Here is a 25,794-nt window from a genome sequence, read left to right as displayed (position 1 = left end):
AGTAAAATTTTGTACACCAAGTTACTTCTCCGCAGCTGCCACGTACACTCATTAAAAACCCACTACCCCATTCCACTACTTTGACACTATCTGCTCCTGCACCATGCCAACAGCCTGGGAGGACGGGACACCATACTTCAACACACCCTCTAACTCAAATCTGGTATACCCAAATACTTCTCTATAGCTGCCACCACATCTATTTTCTGTGATTTACATTCCATTTCTGCAGTACAGTTGATTCATAACCATAACCTTAGCATTCATAGCAATAATCATAACCATTGCTATGAATGCAAAGCAAACCTTACTGTAGCATAAATCACTCGTTGGCCTATCCCTCAGTCCTGACACAAATGTACTACTCACTGGGATCCTCTAAGGATCCCTCACCCTTGACCCATCCTCCTCTACTTTCTTCATTGCCTCAGCATACGAAACCTTCAGCACTACTCTGACTCTGGCCACTTCAACCTGCCACTCTCACACCGGACACCCCCGAACCCCAGCAACATGGGCAACCCTACAGTTGACACACAGCTTTATCCACCGAAACTACACAATCCTCTGTCCCATGCCTTCCTGCACACTTCCCACATCTTGGAATCACCCTCCTACACACTGCTGCGACATGACCATAAATGTTGCACCTGAAACAGCCCAGTGGATTCTGCACAAAAGCTCAAACGGGATAACTGATATATCCTAACATGACTGTCATGGAGACTCTGACTCAAAACTCAAAAGGATTGACAATGACTCCTATGAACCCCTGGAATTTTCAACTTCAATTGCTCCACCTCTACAATTAACCCTACCCTAGAAATCACTTAATCGTACACTGTTCCTAAAAGCAAAGCAAGAAACAGATCATGACCCAAGTTGTGTGACACGGAGCACCTTCTCCCTCTGGTCAGAAGAAACACAAAACAAATATCACAAGTCCACTACAGGTTACCGTCCCTGATTCAACCAAACTCCTTTCTCACCCACCCTGAAACCACAAATGGATCCACCAAAAGGCAAGGGTCCACTTTCTCCAAAACTATCACTCCTACTGGTCCAGATTCTTCTTTATCATGTCTGGCGCCATTTTTCCTCAACACACATCTTCCCACTACACTTGGCTCTTCTCCTTCTTCCTCGCTGTCTATAATCACATCTATCCGTTCACCACGCTCTTGCCACGCCTTCATCCGCTACATTGCTTGCAGAGCACGCACAGATGGCAATTTCTCCAAAACCCAACTTCTGTTCCTTAGCCCAGTTTACAAGTTCGACCTCTACGCCACTTTATTCTGTCACCTAATCGTCTATTTCTATTCAAATAACGCCCTACAAACCTCACAGGTTTTTGATGTTGAAATCCTTCAAAAATAAGTAACGTCCTGTAGTCTTTATAAGTGAATAATGAACATCAAACGTGATCAAACTTGTTTTTTTTAGAAAGGCAGTTCTAACCTTGAATATGACTGGGCAGTGTTAAGAATAGGAAAGTCATCTATTTTATAGTACACTAGAGCACAGCAAACATGGACCACAACAGTCTAAACATAGCTGTGGGCAATAGAGCAAACTGTCCATTAGATGACAGCAAAGGGACCTCTCACGACCCTACAGGAAAGGTGAGAAATCCATATCTTCATTTAAACCAGGGTACTTACTTTTCTAATTGAGGCCGGAACATGATCAATACCCATAGCTTGTAGGGAGGCTAGGTTGCCATGGTGTAAGGACTTATAGTGACTTGCCATGGGGTAGTCTTCATTGCCTACCCGTGGTCTTGAAGTCTTGAAGTGGTCTTGAAAGCGTCTCTGTCTGTCCAATGTAGAACACCTTGCACTGTGGACATTCCAATCCGTAGATGACGAGTAGTTTTGCAGTTCATTAAATGCTTGACTTGATGCTCCATTTTAGAAGCTGTCAACAAAATCCTTTTTCTGAAAAATATTTCTGCCATGGTTGCACTGGTTGCATTTAAAAGAGCCTTTGGGTTTGTGGTCTAGCCAAGTTTTTTGAGAATCACCAGGAAGATAGCTGTGGACTAATTTGTCATTTAGGGTAGGACATCTCTTAAAGCATATGACTGGTGGCTCTGGGAAGACTTTGCGTAGTGGTGTATCACATTGGATGATTCCCCAATTATTTTTAATTATTATTTTTAATGTTCTCTGCTTCAGTGCTGTATTTTGTAACAAAGTACACTCTCTCTGGTGCATCACGAGGCGCTCCCCTTCACGACAGGTTCTCTCTGTCAAGTCGTCCGGCCCTTATGCATGCATCTTTCAGGACCTGAGCGCTGTAGCTCCGATTCAAGAAGCGATTCTCCAATTCAGCAGATTTAACACTGTAGTCTGTTTCCCGATCGCAAATTATGCGGACTCTTTGGAATTGGTCATATGGAATGTTCTCTTTTAGCCTTTTGGGGTGGAAGCTGTTTGCCCTCAGAATGGTATTCCCATCTGTAGGCTTCCTAAAGATTGATGTGTGCAAACAACCTTTGTCATTTTTACTGATGTCAAGGTCCAACAAAATGAATGTTATCCTTGCTGTACTCCATAGTTAGTTTGATGTGAGGGTTAATGCTGTTAAGGTATTGGTGGAAGGAAATATGTTCATCTTCTGAGCCAGACCAGAACAGACAAACATCAATGTAGCATTCCCACCATATAATCCGGTCAAAGAACTGGTTTTTAGAAGGGTCCAAAATGAAGTAATTTACCTAAGTACAAACCAGTGTAGGATGGGCTGTAGCATGCTCCCATGGCACATCCGTTGACTTGTATACAAATACGGTCCTGAAAGACAAAGATTTTATTCTGAGTCCATTCAGTCAGTGAGACAATGAATTCTGTGGGAGGCATCTAATTCTCAGGCCGGTTACTCAAGAAATGGTGCATAGCTGCCAATCCGTGTTCATGTTCATTGGTGGTGTAGAGACTCCACATCCATGGTGACTAAAAAGGAAGCTGTACGTATATTGTTCAATTCCTTAATTTTGCTCAACACATCAGTGGTGTCTTGAAGATTGGGAGTGACAGCAGAAAAGGCTTAATAAAGTAATCAATGTACTTGGAGATGGGTTCTGTCAGACTTTCATTACCACTAATGACTGGTCTGCCTGGGAGGTTTAAGATTCTTGTGGACTTTCGGAAGAAGATAAAAAGAAGCCATACACGGACTGCCATTGAAAATAAATTTGAACTCATTGTCTGAAATGTAGCCATTCTCCTCCTTAGCTTCTGTGAGAATCCATTTCAATTCAGTTTTTAGGTCCTCTGTGTGGTTGAAGGTAAGAGATTAATAGAATTCATCATTGTCTAATTGACGGCAGGCTTCTGTCACGTCTTTACACTACTGTAGCGCCACCTTTGTCTGCTTTTTTGGACAATGATTCAACTGCGTCATTGTATTGAAATAACTCAGTAGCACCAATACTACCCAAAACCACAAAGAATACACACCCACTCTTATTGCTGATATTTATTTGAAATATCTTTCAATTTGTACACATACAAAAGAAATAACATGGAGGGATAACAAAATTGACCATTGTGTAAAAATAATGGGTTTCTTGTGTTATGTTTATTTAAATTAATCTTCGCCACATATTGCAAGTTTGTAAATTTGATTCACAACGGGTTGCTGAAGGCTAAACTACAATGCTGAGAAGTAAATTTACTGAAATACTCCTTTTTTAAAACATTTTCTCTGCATGTAAATACATACAATTCAAGAGATAATGACCAGTGGTGGACAAAGTACACAACTGTCATACTTGAGTAAAAGTAAAGGTACCTTAATAGAAAATTACTCAAGTTAAAGTGAAAGTCACCCAATAAAATAGTACTTGGGTAAAAGTCTAAAAGTATTTGGTTTTAAATCAACTTAAGTATCAAAAGGTAAATGTAATTGCTCAAATATAATTAAGTATCAAGAAAGTATGAATCATTTAAAATTCCTTATGTTAAGCAAACCAGGCGGCACGAATTTCTTGGATATTTATTTTATTTTCGGATAGCCAGGGGCACACTCAAACATAATTTACAAATGAAGCATGTGTGTTTAGTGAGTCCGGCAGTTCATAGGCAGATGGGATGTTCTCTTGATAAGTGTGTGAACTGGGGCATGTTCCTGTCCTGTTAAGCATTCAAAATGTAACGAGTACTTTTGGGTGTCAGGAAAATGTATGGAGTAAAAAGTACATTATTTTATTTTGGAATGTCGTGGAGTAAAAGTAAAAGTGCTAAAAAATATAAATCGTAAAGTACAGATACCCCAAAAAGACTTAAGTATTACTTTAAAGTATTTCTACTTAAGTACAATACACCACTGAAAATTACATGTGGCATGACTAATAAAACACAGATGACTTGAAGCACAGGATCAACACACATACACCTAATGAGGCAGTAATGTTATCAATTCTCCACAAGGAATACAATCTAAAACACATTCATCATAATAATGAGTCAAAATAAAAGTCAATTGCAGTACTAAAAGTCAATTCAGTAGATAAATCTGGTGAGAAGAGGTTGCTGGTGTTACTTACTGGATTCGAGACCAGGTCTCCTGTGCGCCACAAGACTGTGTTAGCCTGCTGAGCTTAAGCCTGCCCATCACCTTGTGAAACCAAGTCTTCAGGTCTCAGGCTAGGTTACTTAAATAGGAAGATTTACACACAACAGCTGGACTCAACTGACTACTCACTGTAAAAAAAGCTTTTGCACATCATACACACCGTTAAAATGTTTTGTTTTAAAACAATGTTTTTTCATGTCTTTGCAGGTGTTTTTTTGTGAGATAGTGTAACTTGCATAAAGTGCATGCAAATGGCCGTTCTCCTGTATGAATCAGTTGATGGGATTTCAGACTGGCCTCTGTATAAAAACGTTTGCCGCAGTCTGTGCAAAGGAATGGCCGACCTTCTGTATGAATCAATCGATGGCGTTTCAGACTCCGCCTTCTGCTAAAACCTTTGCCACAGTCTCGGCAAGGGAAAGGGCGCTCTCCTGTGTGTGCTCTCATATGTTCTTTCATTCGAAACAGCATCAGGAAATCCTTACCACATATTTCACAAAGATAGGGTTTCTGAGTGGGGGGGTGTATCGGAGGTTATAAGGTTTAAAGAGCTGTGGGACTGTGGAATCTCTGTCTCACTCTCCCTTGTTGCCAGAGAGCTGCTGCTATCTGCTGGATTAACATCCCTTTGGTGATGGTTTGGATCGACTCCCTCATTTGACTCCCACAAGTCTTTCTGTGGTCTCTGAAAGCACTCTTTTTTATGCTCCCTCAAATGAGAGATCTTTATGAAATTTCCTCCACAGCCCAGACACTGGTAAGGGAGCTGGCCATGTTGCGATTTGAGGTGCTTTCTCATAAAAAACTGTACTGTCAAAAGTATTGCGACACAAGCGGCATGATCTGGCTTTGACTGACTCCTTGGGTTGGAGACTTGGAGTGGGATGGCGCTCTTTCCTATGTGCTTTCAAATTAATCTTCTTCTTGAAATTCTCTCCACCGCAGAAGCACTGGTAAGGGAGCTGAGCATGTTTGGAATTCAGGTGCGTTCGCATTAAAGCTATACTGTTGAAAGTCTTGTGACACAGACTGCATGTTCTGGCTCTGAAAGAGTATCTTTGATCGCGACGAACATTGGAAGTGTTGTGGGGCTGGGATGTCTCCATCTCCTCCTCAAAAGATGGTGTAAACGTGTTAACCTCTTCTAGTTGAGTTGCCTCCTCACGAGCATACTGAGGATGTTTCTGTAAGTTCTCCTGATGTTCAAAGCTTTGCAAACACTGGGTGCACTGGTAAGTGTATGATCTCCAGTGTGCTTTCAAATCGTGTACTTTAATGAATGTTTTATTACACATCGAGCAAAAGTGGCGCTTTTTTGCAGCTAAGCACACTTTAGGTTCTTTCAAATTAGACTTTTTCTCGTGAGATCTCATGTGTGCGGTCAACCCCCTTGCTTCAATAAAGGGCTTTTTGCAAAGAGAGCAAGAGAAGAGCTCTTTCACTGCCAAGCACTCTTTTTTATGCTCCTTCAAATTACACCTTTCCTCAAACTTTTCTCCACAGCTGAGGCAGGAAAACATTGTGGGGCAGTTTTTCGTATGTTCCTTCAAATTACATTTCCTCTTAAAATGTTCTCCACAGTCGCGGCACTGGTAAGGGAGCTGATCATGTTGGGATTTTAGGTGTTTTCTCATTAAATATGGGCTGCCGAAAGTCTTGTTACACAAATGGCATGTTCTGGCTTTGGATGACAGAGTGGGATGGCACTCTGCCGTATGTTCCCTCAAATTAAACTTTCTCTCAAATTGTTCTCCACAGTCGAGGCACTGGTAAATGAGCTGATCACGTTTGAAAATCATGTGCTTTCTCATTGAATATACAGCATAGAAAGTCTTGAGACACACGTGACATGTTCTGGATTTGGAGGACGGTCTGGATTTGGAGGACTGTCTTGGAGTGGGACAAACTTTGAAAGTTGTTGGGCTCAGGGGTGAAGTGCCATGGGGCTGGGATATCTCTATCCCATCCTCAAAAGATGATGTAGACATGTTAAGCTCTTCAAAAGACTGGTAAGGATTCTGCTCAGTGTGAGATCTCATGTGTGCCATCAAATCTTCTGCTTCAATAAAAGTCTTCCCACATAAGGAGCACATTTTGACACGCTTGCTTCTGTTAGAGTTCCCCATTGTATAGGATGGGTCAGGCGTCAAAGAATACTGAGGTACACTCTTTATCCTCAATGTTGGACTCAATGTTGGAGAGGACACAGGTAACGGCATATCAGCAATGTCAAGTCTGTGCAGCAGCACTGTGGGCTGAAGGAACAGACAGGAAGTAGACAAACTATAACTCTCCTGTACTTTCTGTTGGCTGCTGTGAGGGTTTCTTTGGATTTTCAGCCTACTGTCAGTTTGATGTTGGTGAAAATGTCTGTTAACTTCTGACTCGTTGACAGATGAGGCAGAGCTTAGAATGTTCATAAACCCCTGCATAGGATCTGATTTGATCTCGGTTTCAAAGATCTCAACTGTTTCTAGGAGCGAGCATGACAGCGAGCTGTGGTTGTCACCTGAAGACAGAGCTGAGGACAAGAAAACACAAGTCTATATCAACACATGCAAGTCAAACATTAGAAATGTTATATATCAAACCCAGATCCTACTTTTGTAGTTTTAGGACACAAATCAATGTCTTGACATTCACAAGGATGAAAACCTTAACTCCCTTTTTACATGTATTGAAAGCAGTAACTCCCTTCTATGTACTCTGAACATTTCACATTTCTACGACCAAGAAAATGTATTCTAAATAGCTTCTGAAGATTCATAATTTTATGTTCGTTAATGGTAAATTATGGCGGTTTATTTCAATTTTCTGAAATAGTCTCTTTTGGAGATAAAGGTTTTCTTCCGACAGCAACAAAAAAGCTCCACGTAACATAGATACAATGGATAGCATTCTTTTAATTTTCTAAGTCTACCTCTGCAGATGTCTATATGGCTTGTGGTACTGGATAAGGGTCTTCAATGGCTCAGGGTGACACACTGACTGCATGCACTCCTCTAGAACAGAGTGGTCAGGTAGGAACCATGCTGCAGTCTATTGGAAAGAGGAATGACTTTAACTTTGTCTATTGCTCTTTATCATATGCATGCATTTATTCTGTATAAAAACATGCATGAAAGTAGGCTGATGGTAATAACATGTTAGTACGGTACCTGATGAAGGGTTGGTGTCGGAAGCAGCTTCTCCAGCCTAGAAAGGAACTCCCACACCAGACTCTGCAGTGGGGTCATACTTGGGTCCAAATTCCTCTATAAAAACATTCTAAGAAGTAAACAAGAAGAAAATTGTCTGTGCTTTTGAGTAATATTTTATGTTAACCTACTCCAAGTGAAAGAAAGATAGAAAGCCACGTCTTTCTGAATAATTGATCAGCTACACAGTCAGTGACAACACTGACCTGGAAGAAGTGTTCCCTCTTAATTGGGTCTTCCAGCAGGCTTTGAATCAGCTTCAGGAAGTTGGATTCTGATGCCTCCACCTCTGGATCAGGAGTCTTCAGCAAGCATTACACAGTCTGTCAATTTAACTAGCCAATGTATACCACCAGCAGAGTTACAAGTCTTGATTGTACACTGAGTAGCAGCACTCACCTCATTTTTACTAAGAGTGATGATACAGGTCCTCATCCTGTTCAGATGTGGCTGGATGGTCTCGGGGTCGGCTAGCTGATCTGTACAACACAACTCCAGAACCAGCTGATAGAGTGAAAATTCAATTAATTTACACATGCAAGTTAGAGACTGTATGCATTATATGCCCTGTGCTATCCCATCCCTCCTCTCCCATCCGTCTCATCTCTCACCTGTGACCGCAGCTCCATGATGAGTTGGACTCGCTCTCTGTAACTCATCAGATCAGGAACTACCTCCAACACAGTGGTGACAAACTCCTCCACCAAGCCATAGTCCATTATGTCTCTACGCTGAACAACTTGCCACAGAGCTGCAGACACCAGACGCAGTGGAGGAACAAAAAGGCGCAAAGACGACAGTGGAAGAGGTCCATCTACACAAAGCACAAATTCAGAAAGTTAGCTTGATGACAAAGACAACGTTAGGTAGACCCTAAAATGTTTAACAATATTAGGTAGCCCTAACAATGTTAACAATGTTCGGTATGCAAGCAGTTATAGGACTATTTGAGCTATGTGTGAAAATGTATTGACAAGGCCACTGATAGATTACATTTAGTTACTATGTAGCGACATGTTGTTGTTTGTACTATAGCCTTGGTCGAAAAAAAACACCTTTAACCTAGACTATAGCTAGTGTATAATAAGTGGTACTACACAGTAGAGGTCGACCGATTATGATTTTTCCACGCTGATACCGATACCGATTATTGGAGGACCAAAAAAAGCCGATACCGATTAATAGGACAATTTTTATATATGTAATAATGACAATTACAACAATACTGAATGAACAAAGTGCGGTTTTAATGAATGCTTATGAGCCTGCTGGTGCCTACCACCGCTCAGTCAGACTGCTCTATCAAATATCAAATCATAGACTTAATGATAATATAATAAACACAGAAATACGAGCCTTTGGTCATTAATATGGTAAAAATCCCTAAACTATAATTTTGAAAACAAAACGTTTATTCTTTCAGTGAAATACAGAACCATTACGTATTTTATCGAACGGGTGGCAACCCTAAGTCTAAATATTGCTGTTACATTGCACAACCTTCAATGTTATGTCATAATTATGTAAAATTCTGGCAAATTAATTACGGTCTTTGTTAGGAAGAAATGGTCTTCACACAGTTTGCAATGAGCCAGGCGACCCAAACCGATGCATATACCCTGACCAGTGTTGCCAACTCCTCAGTAAGGAAAGTAGCTATTGGCTGTCCTAAAAGTCACTAGAAGTCACTAAATGACGTCATCGCCTAATTTGCATAATTGGCCATGTGCATGTAATTGTGATGGACGCTGTAGGAGAGAAGAATAACGTCGTGGGAGAGACAAAAAGTGAGTAAAAAACACCCTAAATATGTTTATAACTACAAATGGACTTTCTTGTCCATTCTTGTTTTTTTAATGTCACAATTCCAACCCTCCTCCTTTATCCGGGCTTGGGACCGGCAAAAGTGACCCAAAAGAGACACTCTGGCGGATTTACTTCGTTTTTTTTGTTTTCTTAATTTGGTTTGATTTTTAACCTTATGGTCCACTTAGGAGCCTACAACAAGTCACAGTAAAACATGAACATTTTTAACCATAACATTTTTTTATATACAATCTACATTAACAATCTAAGTGGACCAAAAAGAGACAATAGAAAAAACTGTCATTGGCAATGTGAGAAAATTATGGTAACTAGTCTGGCCCCAAGTCATTAGTGAGGGAGATGGTGAAGGCTACACACCGCTTCGGACATTGTTTTCATCCTCTGGCGCAAGGTGGAGCTCAGCTGCCTTTGACTCAAAAAGGTAACCAAGGTACGGTTTGGGACTGATGTATCCATCTATTGGCCCTTTGAGTACATCAACATTTGCCAGTGGATTCAGCACCCTGCTCCTCACAGACTTGATCAGGCTAACCAAGCTGTCAAGTAGCTTAAGAGGATCTACTTGCTCTCCCTCAAAAGCCTTGACGGCCAACTGTACCTCACCCAGCACTGATTTAAAAAAAAGTCAGATACAATATGTTTTGAGGATCACTGTACATGGAGTATAAAACCGCGGGTTCAATGGAGAGCCAATGTGTGGCACACACCTTGGTTATCTGTAAAGGTTTCTCCCCACAGTTGATGGTCTCATATATGGCCTTGCAGGCCTCCCTGTGCTTTGGAGACACTGAAAACCAGTTATAAGTCTCTCGTACTAAGTACTCCACACTACGGGGGATGGTGTTATTGGAAGTATGACTTACAGCAAGCTGCAGAGTGGCACACACAGCGAATAAGAACCAGATATTTGAAGCCATACTCCTCCTTCAGCACTTTATGGACCCCATTGTTAATCCCCGTCATAACAGAGGCATTGTCAGTCCCTATCCCCAGGAGTTTCTCTTTTTTAAGACAACACTTCTTGAGGAAAGCCACAACAGCACGGGCTATAGATTTGGCATCTCCTCCCTCCAACTCAACATACCCCAGAAATGTTGATACAATTGTCTGCTTGGTGTCACTAAAGTACCTTATCACAACCCCCAAGGTACTTAGATACACTTACATCTGTGGACTCATCGAGGAGGAGGCTGAAACGCTGGTCACCCACATCTGCGACCAACTTTTTCAGAAAGTATGGTGCTAGAACACCATTAATAATTTCTGTGCACTTTGAAGTGGGTAGCAGCAGTGGAGTCTGAGAACGAAGCTCTACATCCTTCTCCAATGTGATCACATGCCAGCATGGAACAGTGTTCAGCGATAGTTGGTGGCCTCAGCCTTTTTTGCAGTCAATTACATTTTTTAAACCATAAATGGCAGCTTGTTTTGGGTGGAACTGTTATAAGGCTTTGCCTTTTGAGTATGTTTTGAGTTTGTGTTTTTTTACATCACTAAGTTTGGCGTAGAAATCTGCCTTACAATACAGGCAGTATGCCCGTATATCATCTCCAATAAACGGCTTCAACCAGCCTTTGAATTCAGGGTTTGATTCACACTCCTTTCTGTATTTTTCAGTGTACAGTTTAGACTAAGACATGATGAGCTAGCCAGCTAGATGTTTAGCTTATGTCACAGAGAGTCACACAAACAGTGGACAAGGTGAGTAAGTGACTGAGGCTGTGTGAGTCAAATGCAGTGATTTATTTTAGACAAAGAACATTTTACATCCTGCCCTGAATGCAAGCCAGGGCGGGATCAGCCAGCAGCGGCTTCCCGCAAGCGTGATTAATTTGCAGTCTGGATGAGGAGGGGTGAACATCTCTTGCTCTGACTGCAGCTGGGAGCGACCGCTGCATGAGGACTGGGCCGCCTGTGAGTGCTTTGGGACGGCGTGGGGCCCAAGGCAGCACCCACTGCTCATTGAGAAGAGTAAGAACAATACGTGCTTTCACGTCAGTCTCCAATAACACCAGAAAAAGTCGCTAGATTTGACGCTAGTCAATTTTTTCGAAAATGTGTCGCTAGAAGGGTCTGAATACTCGCTAAATATAGCGACAAAGTCGCTAAATTGGCAACACTGACTCTGCTTACACTGAACGCAAGAGAAGACACAATTTCAGGCACCGCATTGATTATATGCAACGCAGGACAAGCTAGTTAAACTAGTAATATCGTCAACCACGTGTAGTTAACTAGTGATTATGTTAACATTGTTTTTTATAAGATAAGTTTAATGCTAGCTAGTGTGAGCGCTGCGTTAATCAAATCCGATATCAGGATAAATAAAAAGCAAGGTCAGCTAACTTTCTTTAATTATGTTTAATTAACACAAACAATAAATTGCAAATGCAATTTTCGTATATACGGGTTCGCTGTATCACCGTGCAGGGTAAAACAGAGAACTGGCAGGAAGTACGTAAACAGCTGTTCTTATACCATGATGATGTAATTCCAACCCGTCTGTTGGCCTATCACAGTAGAGGCTGAGCGTGGTTTAAACTTTGCTCAGCCTATCGCTGGCACTCAGACTTGTCCCAGTCCCTTGGTGCTCTCCTCTGTCAGCATCTGGTCGTTGGGTAGATTAGATCTGTCTTGTTCCGCTCAAACAGTTCCTAATATGGTATTGTCCAGTGTCCTACCCTCCCTGGTTGGCCTGGAGATATGCACCCCTCCCCTCTCCAGATTGACCACAGTTTTTATGGCCTGTCACTCTATGTTGCTCAATCTTTACACACACACACACACATCTGCATTGTTTAGATGTGTGTGTAACAAAATAATATTCATAGTCAAACAATATGGTAGCGGGCTATAGTACATAAACATAAATCTTAACACTAGCAACGGCTCCTTGCTGTCTGCACTCGTGTAATAGGTGGCCAGCCTGCCGCAGTCTCCTTGTGGATTGCAATATAATCGGCCATAATCGGCACCCAAAAAATGCCTATTACCCATTGTTATGAAAACTTGAAATCGGCCATTCCGATTAATCAATCGATATCTACTACACAGTTGTTAAAGCAATGTGTAACACTTGTTTTTGTTGGTGGACACTCAGATGGTGCATAGCTAGTTCTCAGACTCTAGGTTGCATTCTACCTTCTCCCTACAGTTTTCAGCTATTCGTTTCTCTTACGACTGCCTCGTGTGAACTACAATTACGACGCTTTGTTTTAACGTTTAGAAACGTCAATAATCATTGCTTGTTATACGGCTTTCGAAACACTTGGCCCTTATCTTTCATGATAGGTAGCTAATTAGCACAGGTGGTCGACTCTTGTCTTTTGTAAACAAGCACTGTAACGTGGAGATATGACAGAATGGGCACACTAGCAAGGTGCGTATAATTTGTTTTTTAAAATTATTTCTTGCTGATATGAAATAAGGTCCTTATTCTTCCAAAACCGCCCCGCAAGCGACGAGTGTTAATGTGCAGATTGAACTTCCGGACTCGTCACAAAATTCCCCCTTAGTAGAAGACGCATCATCCAATGACTCTTACGTGTAATGTAACGTTAATGGAACAGAGAGGCATGGGAACTTAGGTAACGTTAGTTTGTTTTGATAAATGTCTGCAGAGGTGGCCACTGCAACAACTGATACCGACAGGCTACCTATCCATTTACCTTCTTCCTCCGGGGGCTGGTTTTGCATTTTGAGGCCCCGGTGTCAGTGTACAGTAGTCTAGCCTAGAGTCGGACTACGTAGGCAGCGAGTTTTGCAAATAAAAATGTGAGCTTTCTCATCCCACTACTCCAGATTCGAGAGCCTCGTTTCAGGAAGGTGTGTGTAACCCGGATGTTCAGTTACACAACGCGGAAATACAGGATAGAGTCATTCGCTAAACTGATAAGTGAAACAAACATCAAAACAATCATTGAAAATTAAGGGCAAATACTACGACTGGAATCTAAATCGGTAAGAAAATACACATTTCCCCTCTAAATCATAGTTGATTATCTTTGTGTACCGTCCTTGTATGTGTTCTCCTTTTTGTTATATTGTTTAAACAATATGTTTTTAACTGCATCGTTGGGAAAGAGATCTTAAGTAAGCATTTCACGGTAAAGTCTACACCTGTTGTATTTGGCACATGTGACAAATACGATTTGATACCTAACTAGTTACGTTACAGTAGTTAGGTAGCTAACTAGAAATGCTAGCGTAGTAGCGAGTAAGCTACAAAAATGCTCCAGCCATTGCTACTAGTCAACTATCTATGCATTTTCCACTTACTTACTGACTGTTTTGTCATCTAAGTTAGCTAACTAACGTTAACGTATGAGCTGTCTGGCATATGGTTGTTGAACTGGTAGACTTTGTTGTACTCTTAACTTAGGCAGTGCACTGAAATTCAACGTCCTAGTTGTTAGTTAGCTAGCTAACGTTACGCCAGTGACAGCTTTTGGACAAACACAGTTAGTGAACAAAAATATAAACGCAACAATTTCAAAGATGTTGCTGAGTTACAGTTCATATAAGGAAAGCAGTCAAATTAAATGAATTCATTAGGCCCCATGTTGGTCACAGATACCTTAAAGGTAGATGCGTGGATTAGAAAACCAGTCAGTATCTGGTGTGACCACCATTTGCCTCATGCAGCGCGACATCTCCTTTGCAGAGAGTTGATCAGGCTGTGGAATATTGTCCCACCCTTAAATGACTGTGCGAAGTTGCTGGGTATTGGCGGGACCTGGAACAAACTGTCATACACGTCGATCCAGAGCATCCCACACATGGTCATTCGGTGACATGTCTGGTGAGTATGCAGGCAATGGAAGAACTGGGACATTTTCAGCTTCCAAGAATTGTGTACAGATCCTTGTGACATGGGGCCGACAATGGGCCTCAGGATCTTGCCACGGTATCTCAGTGCATTCGAATTGCCATCGATAAAATGTGTTCGTTGTCCATATTTTATGCCTGCCCATACCATAACCCCACCGCTACCATGAGCCACTCTGTTACAACTTTGACATCGGCAAACTAATCTGCCCAGGGACTGCGGTTGAAAATGAGCTGGTTGGCTAAAACCGGCACTTTTACTGAAACGTTGCTTAATGTACACTGCCCCTGTAAAAATAAACTCAAACCGTTCGCTCGCCCACACAACACCATACACGTGGTCTGCGGTTGTGAGGCCGGTTGGACATCTGCCAAATTCTCTAAAACGACATTGGAGGTGGCTTATTTAACATTATATTCTCCGACAACAGCGCTGGTGGACATGCTTGCAGTTAGCATGCCAATTGCACGCCCCCTCAACTTGAGACATCTGTGGCATTGTGTTTTTTGACAAAACTGCACATTTTAGTGGCCTTTTATTGTCCCCAGCACAAGGTGCACCAGTGTAATGATCATGCTGTTTAATCAGCTTCTTGATATGCCACACTCATCAGGTGGATGGATTATCTTGGCAAAGCAGAAATGCTCACTAACAGGTATGTAAACACATTTGTGCGCAAAAATCTGAGCGAAATAAGCTTTTGTCCGTATGGAACATTTCTGGTATCTTTTATTTGAGCTCATGGAACATTGGACCAACACTTTACACGTTGCGTTTTTATATTTTTGTTCAGTGTACATAGATGGCATCAAACAGTAAAGTAAAGAGCAATGATGTAAATTAACCCTGGATTGCTAATGCTAAGTATTGGACATTGAGAGCCTTTGGGAGCCACCTGTCGGCCATATTGGCAGTCCTCCATAGGAAATAATGGAATTCTATTCTACAAAATTACATGTATTTATGTATTTTTTTGTTGTTGTAGTGGTGAACATAGCATTAGTAATCCCCCAAAATATAAAATTAAGGATGAACTGACAGAATATAATTTAAAAGTATGCATTAAGGTGTCTGTAATAGAATAAACATGGCAAAAACAAATGTGTAGACACTAATAAATTCCTTTCTATAGCTTCCTAAATATATTTTACAATGGTGTAGGAGTGCCAAGATGGAGGTGCGGTGGCGTCAACACGGAGCCCCGGCCCTATCAGTCATTTAAATCATTGATAAAGAGTTGACATTACAGGGACACAGTTTGTAAATGTTTTTTAGCCAGCCATACAAAATCAGACTGACAAGATGCACCCCGTGGAGGTATTTCTGGACATAGTTTATAATGCTTTGGTTGATATTGAATAGGCCAACTGCCTACCAACACATTAACTGAAGAGGCTTCTTCATATCTGCCAATGTTTGCGTTGTCAATATTGACACATCATGCCAGGAAGATATGGTAGCCAATAGCAAGACTGCTCTCACACGAGGACCAGTGTGGTTTGCCTAACTTCCACTTCCACCTATACCTGCAGGGACTTTCCAGCCAGACTAACTGTGGTATTTTTTTATGCTTCTACTTCTTGTCAGTAATCGTTTGTCTATCTTTTCTCTACACCAGCATCCCAGTTGCTGCACTTCTTCTCTTTACTTTGCCTGGTTTCCGGCTCCGATCAGCTCAGCCCTTCTAACCTAATCCCCACCTGTGCCTGTGTTATACGGATCCCAACCGCTGCCTCCACATATCGGAATTCCACTGCTGCTCCAGACCCCCCCCCCTGCTGTCTCTCTTGGTGTGGCCAAGCCCCTCTCATTCAGGATAGCCTCTGCACAGCTTCATGGCGGGTCGTGGAGGACCGGCGCGACCCAACGGCCCGGCGGCAGGCAACAAGATCTGCCAGTTCAAGCTGGTGCTGCTGGGGGAATCGGCGGTGGGCAAGTCCAGCCTGGTGCTGCGCTTCGTCAAGGGCCAGTTTCAGGAGTACCAAGAGAGCACCATCGGAGGTGAGTTATTTAGTATATATATATTTTTTACTATTGTTGTGCAGGCTATTTCTGGTGGTTTGATATGACCCACTGCAGGTTTCTCTATTCCATCAAGTGGTCTTTTATATCTGTGATATTTGGCTTTACTAGATCTCATTGCAAGAATGGCATCACCATATCATGGATGTTAAAAACAAAGCAAATGAGGTCAGACAAAAGGAAAAAGTGTAGAGTTGACACTGAAATTGCAGTTATTTAACCTTTATTTTGTAGTCAACTCAATGTATGCTCAAGCAAGTCAATGTAGAGGACGATGCTACCGTAGTGGAGATGTCATTAACGTCCAAAAATGAAATGGAATAACACCGTAGAACAGCATTTCTGTCGGATATTAGCTTATCGTATGCAATTCACAATAGTGAGCTCCAGTCAACGATAGAGGGCACAGGAAATGGCCGCAATGTAAGAATTGTTAGAGGGGTCAAAGGTTGACATGCCTCATGGGTCCTCACTGCTGGAGAAATGGGCCTTGTTCAAAAATGCAATCTTTCTTCCTCCCTTCTAGTAGGTAATCAATGATTTAATGACCCAGTCAGTGATTGGGCTCAATAAAGGGAGGTAGGAAGGAAGGATTGGAACGAGGCCATGGACTCTCTGCACGGTCATGTGATTGTGGAATTCTAGTGTTTGTAGTTTACAGACATGGGATTAGCATTTCTCTCTGCAGTTCTGATCCGTAGAAGCAGCAGTGCTGTGCTCGTTAGGAAGTTAATCCTCCAACCTGTTTGGCAGGACATGGTTAAAAAGCACAAATGATACCAAAAATAAAAATTCTCAAATGACCTTGCATAACATTATGAGCCTATTACAAAGTACCGTTTGTTGATAGTATCCATTTTATTAGTTTCACTTCTTAGTCACTGTGGACTATCAATAGAAGTCACTTTGATACTCATAGAATAAAAAGGAAAGGTTTCCAACTTCCTAAGTCTGAGGGTGGTTTAACGTTCCAGACTTGGAATTGTATCAATTTGCCACCCAGGGCTTTTTACTTGCGACATAGTTAAATGCACTAAAGAGGAACAATGGGTACATATTGAAGATGTGCATGCTCGTCCCAATAATCTTTTCACCTGTCTATTTTCAGAGGATAAAGCGAAGAAAATTAACAACTTCATAGTTAACACTAACAATATTGAAGAAGATTTGAACGTATTCTACCAGAACTAATATCACCCCTAAAAACACAACCCTATGGAACAATCCCTGGATAGCTTTTCAGAATTCACAGATAACTTATTTATGTGTATGTTTTGTATTATAAAAATAGAACCGTATCAAAGGCACTTTTTTTTTTTTTTTTACGCCTCTGCGTCTTTTTAACGTGTGTGTACGACTCAGTTGGTAGGCCTCCTCCGCGTAGAGCAAATTGAGGAACTGCAACTGAAAGCTTTTCCTACACTGGATAGGTTTTAAGTGCCAAAAATGACAAAACAAATGTTGACATTGAAGAGAGTGGGAGAGATTGACATGTCAACCCCGCGTCATGGCGCACTCGATTGCGGCGCAACGTTACTGATCGACGTGCAGGTATAAATGTATCAGGTAGAACAGACCTGCTTCTCTGCCATGTGGGAATAACATCAGCGCTATATAAGACATTTCTAAACGTCATGAACACCGCTCTGTTTCCTCCCCTGTCATATCCTCTTAACTTTTCTTCCCTCCCTTCCTCCATCTTACTATTTTCCAGCTGCCTTCCTCACACAGACTGTCTGCCTGGACGACACGACGGTCAAGTTTGAGATTTGGGACACGGCAGGCCAGGAGCGATACCACAGCCTGGCGCCCATGTACTACAGAGGAGCCCAGGCGGCAATTGTGGTCTACGACATCACCAACAGAGTGTGTGAAGGCTCTTTATCTGTTTCCCCTTACAACTGTGTAGGCAGGGTGACCAATTGGATTTAATGACCAGTGAAACCAATAGTTTGGTTATTTTAAGAATATAACTTCTCAATGCTTTATGGGCTTAGTTCAACTCTCGTCATAACCTTAATGTAAATGATGCATTCTGTGCCTTTTGCGTGTTTCACCAGGACACTTTTACGCGAGCAAAGAACTGGGTGAAGGAGCTGCAGAGACAAGCCAGCCCCAACATCGTCATCGCTCTTGCTGGGAACAAGGCCGACGTCGCCAACAAGAGAGCCGTTGATCTCCAGGTGAGAACAATTCCCACGCTGTGTGTGTGTTTCATTGATTGACAACATAACAAAAAAAAATTGTAGTTTTTTTTGTCATAGGCAAAATGGTCTTCTACTATTTGGTGTGGTACTATGATAGTGTACATTAAAAAAATATATATATATACATACAGTTGAAGTCGGAAGTTTACATACACCTTAGCCAAATACATTTAAACTCAGTTTTTCACAATTCCTGACATTTAATCCTAGTAAAAATGTCCTGTCTTAGGTCATTCAGGATCACCACTTTATTTTAAGAATGTGAAATGTCAGAATAATAGTAGAGAGAAGGATTTATTTCAGCTTTTATTTCTTTCATCACATTCCCAGTGGGTCAGAAGTTTACGTACACTCAATTAGAATTTGGTAGCATTGCCTTTTTAAATTGTTTAACTTGGGTCAAACGTTTCGGGTAGCCTTCCACAAGCTTCCCGCAATAAGTTGGTTGAATTTTGGCCCATTCCTCCTGACAGAGCTGGTATAACGGAGTCAGGTTTGTTGGCCTCCTTGCTCGCACATGCTTTTTCAGTTCTGCCAACACATTTTCTATAGTATTGAGGTCAGGGATTTGTGATGGCCACTCCAATACCTTGACTTTGTTGTCCTTAAGCCATTTTGCCACAACTTTGTAAGTATGCTTGGGGTCATTGTCCATTTGGAAGACCCATTGTGACCAAGCTTTAACTTCCTGACTGATGTCTAGAGATGTTGCTTCAATATATCCACATAATTTTCCTCCCTCATGATGCCATCTATTTTGTGGAGTGCACCAGTCCCTCCTGCAGCAAAGCACCCCCACAACATGATGCTGCCACACCCGTGCTTCATGGTTGGGATGATGTTCTTCGGCTTGGAAGCCTCCCTGTTTTTCCTCCAAACGATGGTCATTATGGCTAAATGGTTCTATTTTTGTTTCATCAGACCATAGGACATTTCTCCAAAAGTACGATCTTTGTCCCCATGTACAGTTGCAAACCGTAGTCTGGCTTTTTTATGGTGGTTTTGGAGCAGTGTCTTCTCCTTGCTGAGCGGCCTTTCAGGATATGTCGATTATAGGACTCGTTTTACTGTGGATATAGACACTTTTGTACACGTTTCCTCCAGCATCTTCACAAGGTCCTTTGCTGTTGTTCTGGGATTGATTTGCACTTTTCGCACTAAAGTACGTTCATCTCTAGGAGACAGAACGCGTCTCCATCCTGAGCGGTATGACGACTACGTGGTCCCATGGTGTTTATACTTGCGTAGTATTGTTTGTACAGATGAATGTTGTACTTTCAGGCGTTTGGAAATTGCTCCCAAGGATGAATCAGACTTGTGGAGGTCTACAAAAAAAATTTCTGAAGTTTTGGCTGATTTCTTTTGATTTTCCCATGATGTCAAGCAAAGAGGCACTGAGTTTGAAGGTAGGCCTTGAAATACATCCACAGGTACACCTCCAATTGACTCAAATGAGGTCAATTCGCCTATCAGAAGCTTCTAAAGCCATGACATAATTTTATGGAATTTTCCAAGCTGTTTAAAGCCACAGTCAACTTAGTGTATGTAAACTTCTGACCCACTGGTATTGTGATACATTGAAATAAACTATCTGTAAACAATTGTTGGAAAAATGATGTGTCATGCACAAAGTAGATGTCCTTACCGACACGCCAAAACTATAGTTTGTTAACAAGAAATTTGGTTAAAATTTGGTTATTTTCCGAGCTGTTTAAAGGCACGGTCAACTTAGTTTATGTAAACTTCTGACCCACTACAATTGTGATACAGTGAAATAATCCGTCTGTAAACAATTGTTGGAAAAATTACATGTCATGCATAAAGTAGATGTCCTAAGTGACTTGCCAAAACTATAGTTTGATAACAAGAAATTTGTGGAGTGGTTGAAAAAATAGTTTTAATGACTCCAAAGTGTTTGTAAACTTCCGACTTCAACTGTATACACATACATACACACACGCATACAGTGCTGTCAGAAAGTATTCAGACCCCTTCACTTTTTCCACTTGTTGCAACATTACAGCCTTATTCTAAATTTGATTACATAGTTTTCCCTCCTCTCATCAATCTACATACACACCCCATAATAACAAAGCAAAAACTGTTTAATTAAAAAATAAAATAAAAATTATATACTGAATTCACATTTACATAAGTATTCAGATCCTTTACTTAGTACTTTGTTGAAGCACCTTTGGCAGCGATTACAGTCTGAAGTCTTATTGGGTATGACGCTACAAACTTGCTACACCTGTATTTGGGGAGTTTCTCCCATTTTTTTTTCTCTGCATGTCCTCTCAAGCTCTGTCTGGTTGGATGCAGAGCGTCGTTGCACAGCTATTTTCAGATATCTCCAGAGATGTTCAAGTCCGGATTCTGACTGGGCCACTCAAGGTCATTCAGAGACTTGTCCCGAAGCCACTCCTGCACTGTTTTGGTTGTGTGCTTAGGGTCGTTCTCCCCAGTCTGAAGTCCTGAGCACTTTGGAGCAGGTTTTCTGTACTTTGCTCTGTTCATATTTTCCTCGATCCTGACTAGTCTCCCAGTCCCTGTTGCTGAAAAACATCCCCACAGCATAGTGCAGCCACCACCATGCTTCACCGTAGGGATAGTATTAGCACGATGATGAGCGGTACCTGGTTTCCTCCAGACGTGAAGCTTGACGTTCAGGCCAAAGAGTTCAATCTTGGTTTCATCAGACCACAGAATCTTGTTTCTCACGGACTGAGAGTTCTTTAGGTGCCTTTTGGCAAACTCCAAGCAGGCTGTCAAGTACTTTTTACTGAGAAGTGGCTTCTGTCTGGCCACTCTAACATAAAAGCCTCTAAGAAGAGTCTGGGTGGTTCCAAACTTCTTCCATTTAAGAATGATTGAGCCCACTGTGTTCTTGGGGACCTTCAATGCTGCAGACATTTTTTGGTACCCTTCCCCAGATCTGTGCCTTGACCAATCCTGTCTCGGAGCTCTACGGACCTCGTGGCTTGTTATTTTCTCTCTGACGTGCACTGTCAACTGTGGGACTCATCATATACAGTGGGGAGAACAAGTTTTTGATACTGCTGATTTTTGCAGGTTTTCCTACTTACAAAGCATGTAGAGGTCTAATTTTTTATCATAGGTACACTTCAACTGTGAGAGACGGAATCTAAAACGAAAATCACATTGTATGATTTTTAAGTAATTAATATGCATTTTATTTCATGATAAGTATTTGATCATCTACCAACCAGTAAGAATTCCGTCTCTCACAGACCTGTTAGTTTTTCTTGAAGAAGCCCTCCTGTTCTCCACTCATTACCTGTATTAACTGCACCTGTTTGAACTCGTTACCTGAATAAAAGACACCTGTCCACACACTCAATCAAACAGACTCCAACCTCTCCACAATGGCCAAGACCAGAGAGCTGTGTAAGGACATCATGTATAAAATTGTAGACCTGCACAAGGCTGGGATGGGCTACAGGACAATAGGCAAGCAGCTTGGTGAGAAGGCAACAACTGTTTGCGCAATTATTAGAAAATGGAAGAAGTTCAAGATGACAGTCAACACACACACACACACACACACACATAGGTGTGTGCCTTTCCAAATCAACCACAGATGGACTCCGAAGTTGTAGAAACATCAAGGATGCTCAATGGAAACAGGATGCACCAGAGCTCAATTCTGATTCTCAGAGCAAAGGGTCTGAATACTTATGTAAATAAGGTATTTCTTGTTTTTATTTTTAATACATTTGCAAAGCATTTCTAAAAACCTGTTTTCTCTTTTTTATTATTGTGTGTTGATTGATGAGGAAAAATATTAATTTAATCTATTTTAGAAAATGGTTGTAACATAACAAAATGTGGAAAAAGTGAAGGGGTATGAATACTTTCCGAATGCACAGTATGTAAAACAAAAAATACTTTGTCGTCCACATATTGTCATTTAGGGCCAATTTCCTGGACACAGATTATGCCTTGTCCTGGGCTAAAAAGCATTGTCAATGGAAAATCTTCATTTAAATAGCTTTTTAGTCCAGGTCTAAACTCAATCTGTGTCCGGGATACCCCCCTTAATGCTTAAGAACCTGTTATAGCCTTGAATAATCCCCCAAAATTCTGTATTAATAATATAATTGTCCTGTATTTGCAGGAAGCACAGGCCTATGCCGATGACAACAGTCTACTGTTCATGGAGACTTCAGCTAAGACTGCTATGAATGTCAACGAAATATTCATGGCCATAGGTAAGGGCAACCATCTACCCAGTGAGTCCCAACTTACTCCAAGCACTATTGGCCTGTAGTCCTCATTAGTGATCACACAGAATATATGATTACTATTCTATGGGTTTATCTCAAAAGCCTAAATAGACCTCTCTCACATTGTTGCTACTTTGAAAACCCAGGTATAGGATGAATTCAAATTGGTGGATGTCTACTACATTTACTTTTCATTTTTGTCATATAGAAAACACTCTTATCCAGAGCGACTTACCGTCAATAACTACCAATACAATGCAAACAGGAAAGGAATTGGCTTTCACTAGTTCAGATGGCGAGGAATCCACATTTTGGATGTTCTGTGTATCTGTTAATTCTGGGAGCACACGAACTCAGCATTAATGGCCCACTCTACTCTATTCTCTGTCCTTGTAGCAAAGAAGCTGCCCAAGAACGAGGCTCAGGGCGCAGCCGTAGCAGGGGGCCGGGCCCGGGCAGGAGTGGACCTTCAGGAGCCCGCCCCCCAGGGCCGCAGCAGCCAATGCTGTGGCGGGAGCACTTAGCCGATATCCAATGAACTGACTGAACGAGCCCAGAACACACATATTATCAAGACAACCAATCACGGCCTAGAGAGTAACGATGCGGGAACCGTTCTCACCCCCCCCCCCCCCAAATCAAAAGGAGACCCTTGTTAAAATTATAAGCTAGAGAATTTCAGTGCGACCCTCTCGCGTACTCTTTTACCCTCTAACTATCCCTCTGCTATACCTCCCATCTTCCCCCTCTCTCACTTTAATCTAAAACTAACTGGATTATGTCTTAACATTTTTTGTCCTTTAAAAAAACATTATGGATCATACCAACTGCTATTAGCTTTTTTGTCCAGGTTGCAGGTGCATGTCGCAAAGGTTAAGTTGTCTTTTCCTCTTAAAATCATTTTCTTCCTTCCATGTTGGTCTTCCACGTCTGGAAGAGGGAAAATATGCTCCAAGGGGACAATGTCTCTTACGCTCTTTTTCCGGATCTGTTCATTTTGTAAATTAATATTAGCCTTTGTTTATTATTACCGCTGTTCTTTTGACACGAGTGGGGGATGATTTATATAGGACACACCTAATGTGGTTTCTGACACGTGCGACAAATTTAACTGTATTGCAGTGTGCATTTTATCACCTAGTATACCAGACAGTCATTTTTAGCACCATGTTTTTGAATCCGTAAGATAAATGTAAGACCTGGAGAAAAAAATCAAATAAAACATGGCAAGATTTTCTAGGCTAAAATGTAAATTGTTAATGGGAATAAATGTTTTTAAATGGTATAATAATCATTTTGCTCACCGCCAATCAAACACAAATGTTCTGTTGGTAGGCCAGCCTCTGACATGAGATTTAAATAATGTTTATTGTTATCAAATAAACTTATCTTGTAGTTTGAGGGGGGAAAAAATACACTATTTGCTGAGTTGAAAGAGTAAGGAACCATGGTCCTTATTAGGGGAGAATTTAACATCGTCAATAGCACCCCATTGAACACAGCCAACTGACGAACCTGTGAAAAAGACGATAAGTAAATTGACCCCTTCTACATCACATGAAGACAGTATGTCTTGCGTAAACCCCTGCTTTCCTTCCTTGAAGCCTTTTTCTACTGTGTTAACGCTTAGTGCTGAATCCTGACGACTTCAACTTTCGCACAGACCTGCCATTGACATCAATGAAACATTTTGTACAAACAAAATTATTGCAAAAAGTAAGAATGCATCCCTTCAAACATTCCTCCGTACTGTCTACAATGAACAAAAATATAAAGTTGCTGGATATTGGCGGGAACTGGAAACAGCTGTTTACACGTCAATCCAGAGCATCCCAAACATGCTCAATGGGTGGCATGTCTGAGTATGCAGGTCATGGAAGAACTGGGTACATTTTCAGCTTCCAGGAATTGTGTACAGAACCTTGTGACATGGAGCTGTTCATTATCATGCTAAAAGATGAGGTGATGGTGGCGGTTGAATCGCACGACAATGGGCTTTAAAAGAAAATGGGCCTCACAATGGTCCTCAGGATCTCGTCACTGTATCTCTGAGCATTAAAATTGCCATTGATAAAATGCAATTTTGTATGTAGCTTACGCCTGCCCATACCATAACCCCACCACCACCATATGGCACTCTGTTCACAACGCTGACATTCTACGACGCCATCTGCCCAGTACAGTTGAAACTAGGATTCATCCGTGAAGTGCACACTTCTCCAGCATACAAGTGGCCATCGAAGGTGAGCATTTACCCACTGAAGTAGGTTACGACATCGAACTGTAGTCAGGTCAAGATCCTGATGAGGACAACCTGCATGCAGATGAGTTTCCCTGAGATGTTTTCTGACAGTTTGTGAAGAAATCATTGCAGAGTTACAGTTCATATGACTAACTCAATAACTTTGAAATTGTTGCGTTTATAGTTTTGTTCAGTATAGTTATAGAGTGGATATTTTTTACTTTAAGAACATAATTTTACTGAACATATAAATGCAGCAATTTTAAAGATTTTGCTGAGTTATAGTTCATATAAGGAAATCAGTCAATTGGAATTAATTCATTAGGCCATAATCTATGGATTTCACATAACTGGGCAGGGGCCCAGCCATGGGTGGGCCTGGGAGGGCATAGGCCCACCCACCACCCAATCAGAATGAGTTTTTCTTCACAAAAGGGCTTTATTACAGACAGAAATACTCCTCGGCTCCTCGCCACCCCTCCCTTCTGTTGATCCCGAGGTAATGGGCTGGTGTGGTTACACGTGGTGTGAGGCGGGTTGGACATACTGCCAAATTCTCTAAAACGACGTTGGTAGAGAAATGAACAACAGTTCTGGTGGACATTCCTGAAGTCATCGTGACAATTGCACGCGCCCTCAATTT

At 41.6% G+C, this 25,794-nt stretch overlaps 2 protein-coding genes and 1 pseudogene across 2 annotated transcripts; 1 reads left to right on the top strand and 2 right to left on the bottom strand.

The window, feature by feature from the left end:
* Positions 1-3,990: 3,990 nt before the first annotated feature.
* LOC129855251 (zinc finger protein 184-like) lies at positions 3,991-7,084 on the bottom strand. The gene has a single exon (XM_055922691.1). The coding sequence runs from the start codon at positions 7,011-7,013 to the stop codon at positions 5,283-5,285; it is 1,731 nt and encodes a 576-aa protein (XP_055778666.1). The 5' UTR covers positions 7,014-7,084; the 3' UTR covers positions 3,991-5,282.
* Positions 7,015-13,363, bottom strand: LOC129855256 (uncharacterized; annotated as a pseudogene).
* A 91-nt stretch (positions 13,364-13,454) lies between these two features.
* LOC129855257 (ras-related protein Rab-5C) lies at positions 13,455-24,310 on the top strand. The gene is made up of 6 exons (XM_055922717.1): positions 13,455-13,565; positions 16,052-16,434; positions 18,170-18,321; positions 18,516-18,638; positions 22,801-22,894; positions 23,306-24,310. The coding sequence occupies exons 2-6, from the start codon at positions 16,269-16,271 to the stop codon at positions 23,431-23,433; spliced, it is 663 nt and encodes a 220-aa protein (XP_055778692.1). The 5' UTR covers positions 13,455-13,565; positions 16,052-16,268; the 3' UTR covers positions 23,434-24,310.
* Positions 24,311-25,794: the final 1,484 nt, after the last annotated feature.

Source organism: Salvelinus fontinalis, chromosome 1 (assembly GCF_029448725.1).
Source record: "Salvelinus fontinalis isolate EN_2023a chromosome 1, ASM2944872v1, whole genome shotgun sequence".
Taxonomy (NCBI): Eukaryota; Metazoa; Chordata; class Actinopteri; order Salmoniformes; family Salmonidae; genus Salvelinus; species Salvelinus fontinalis.
The sequence above is the reverse complement of the archived record's forward strand: the minus strand, read 5'-3'. Positions and strand labels throughout refer to the sequence as shown.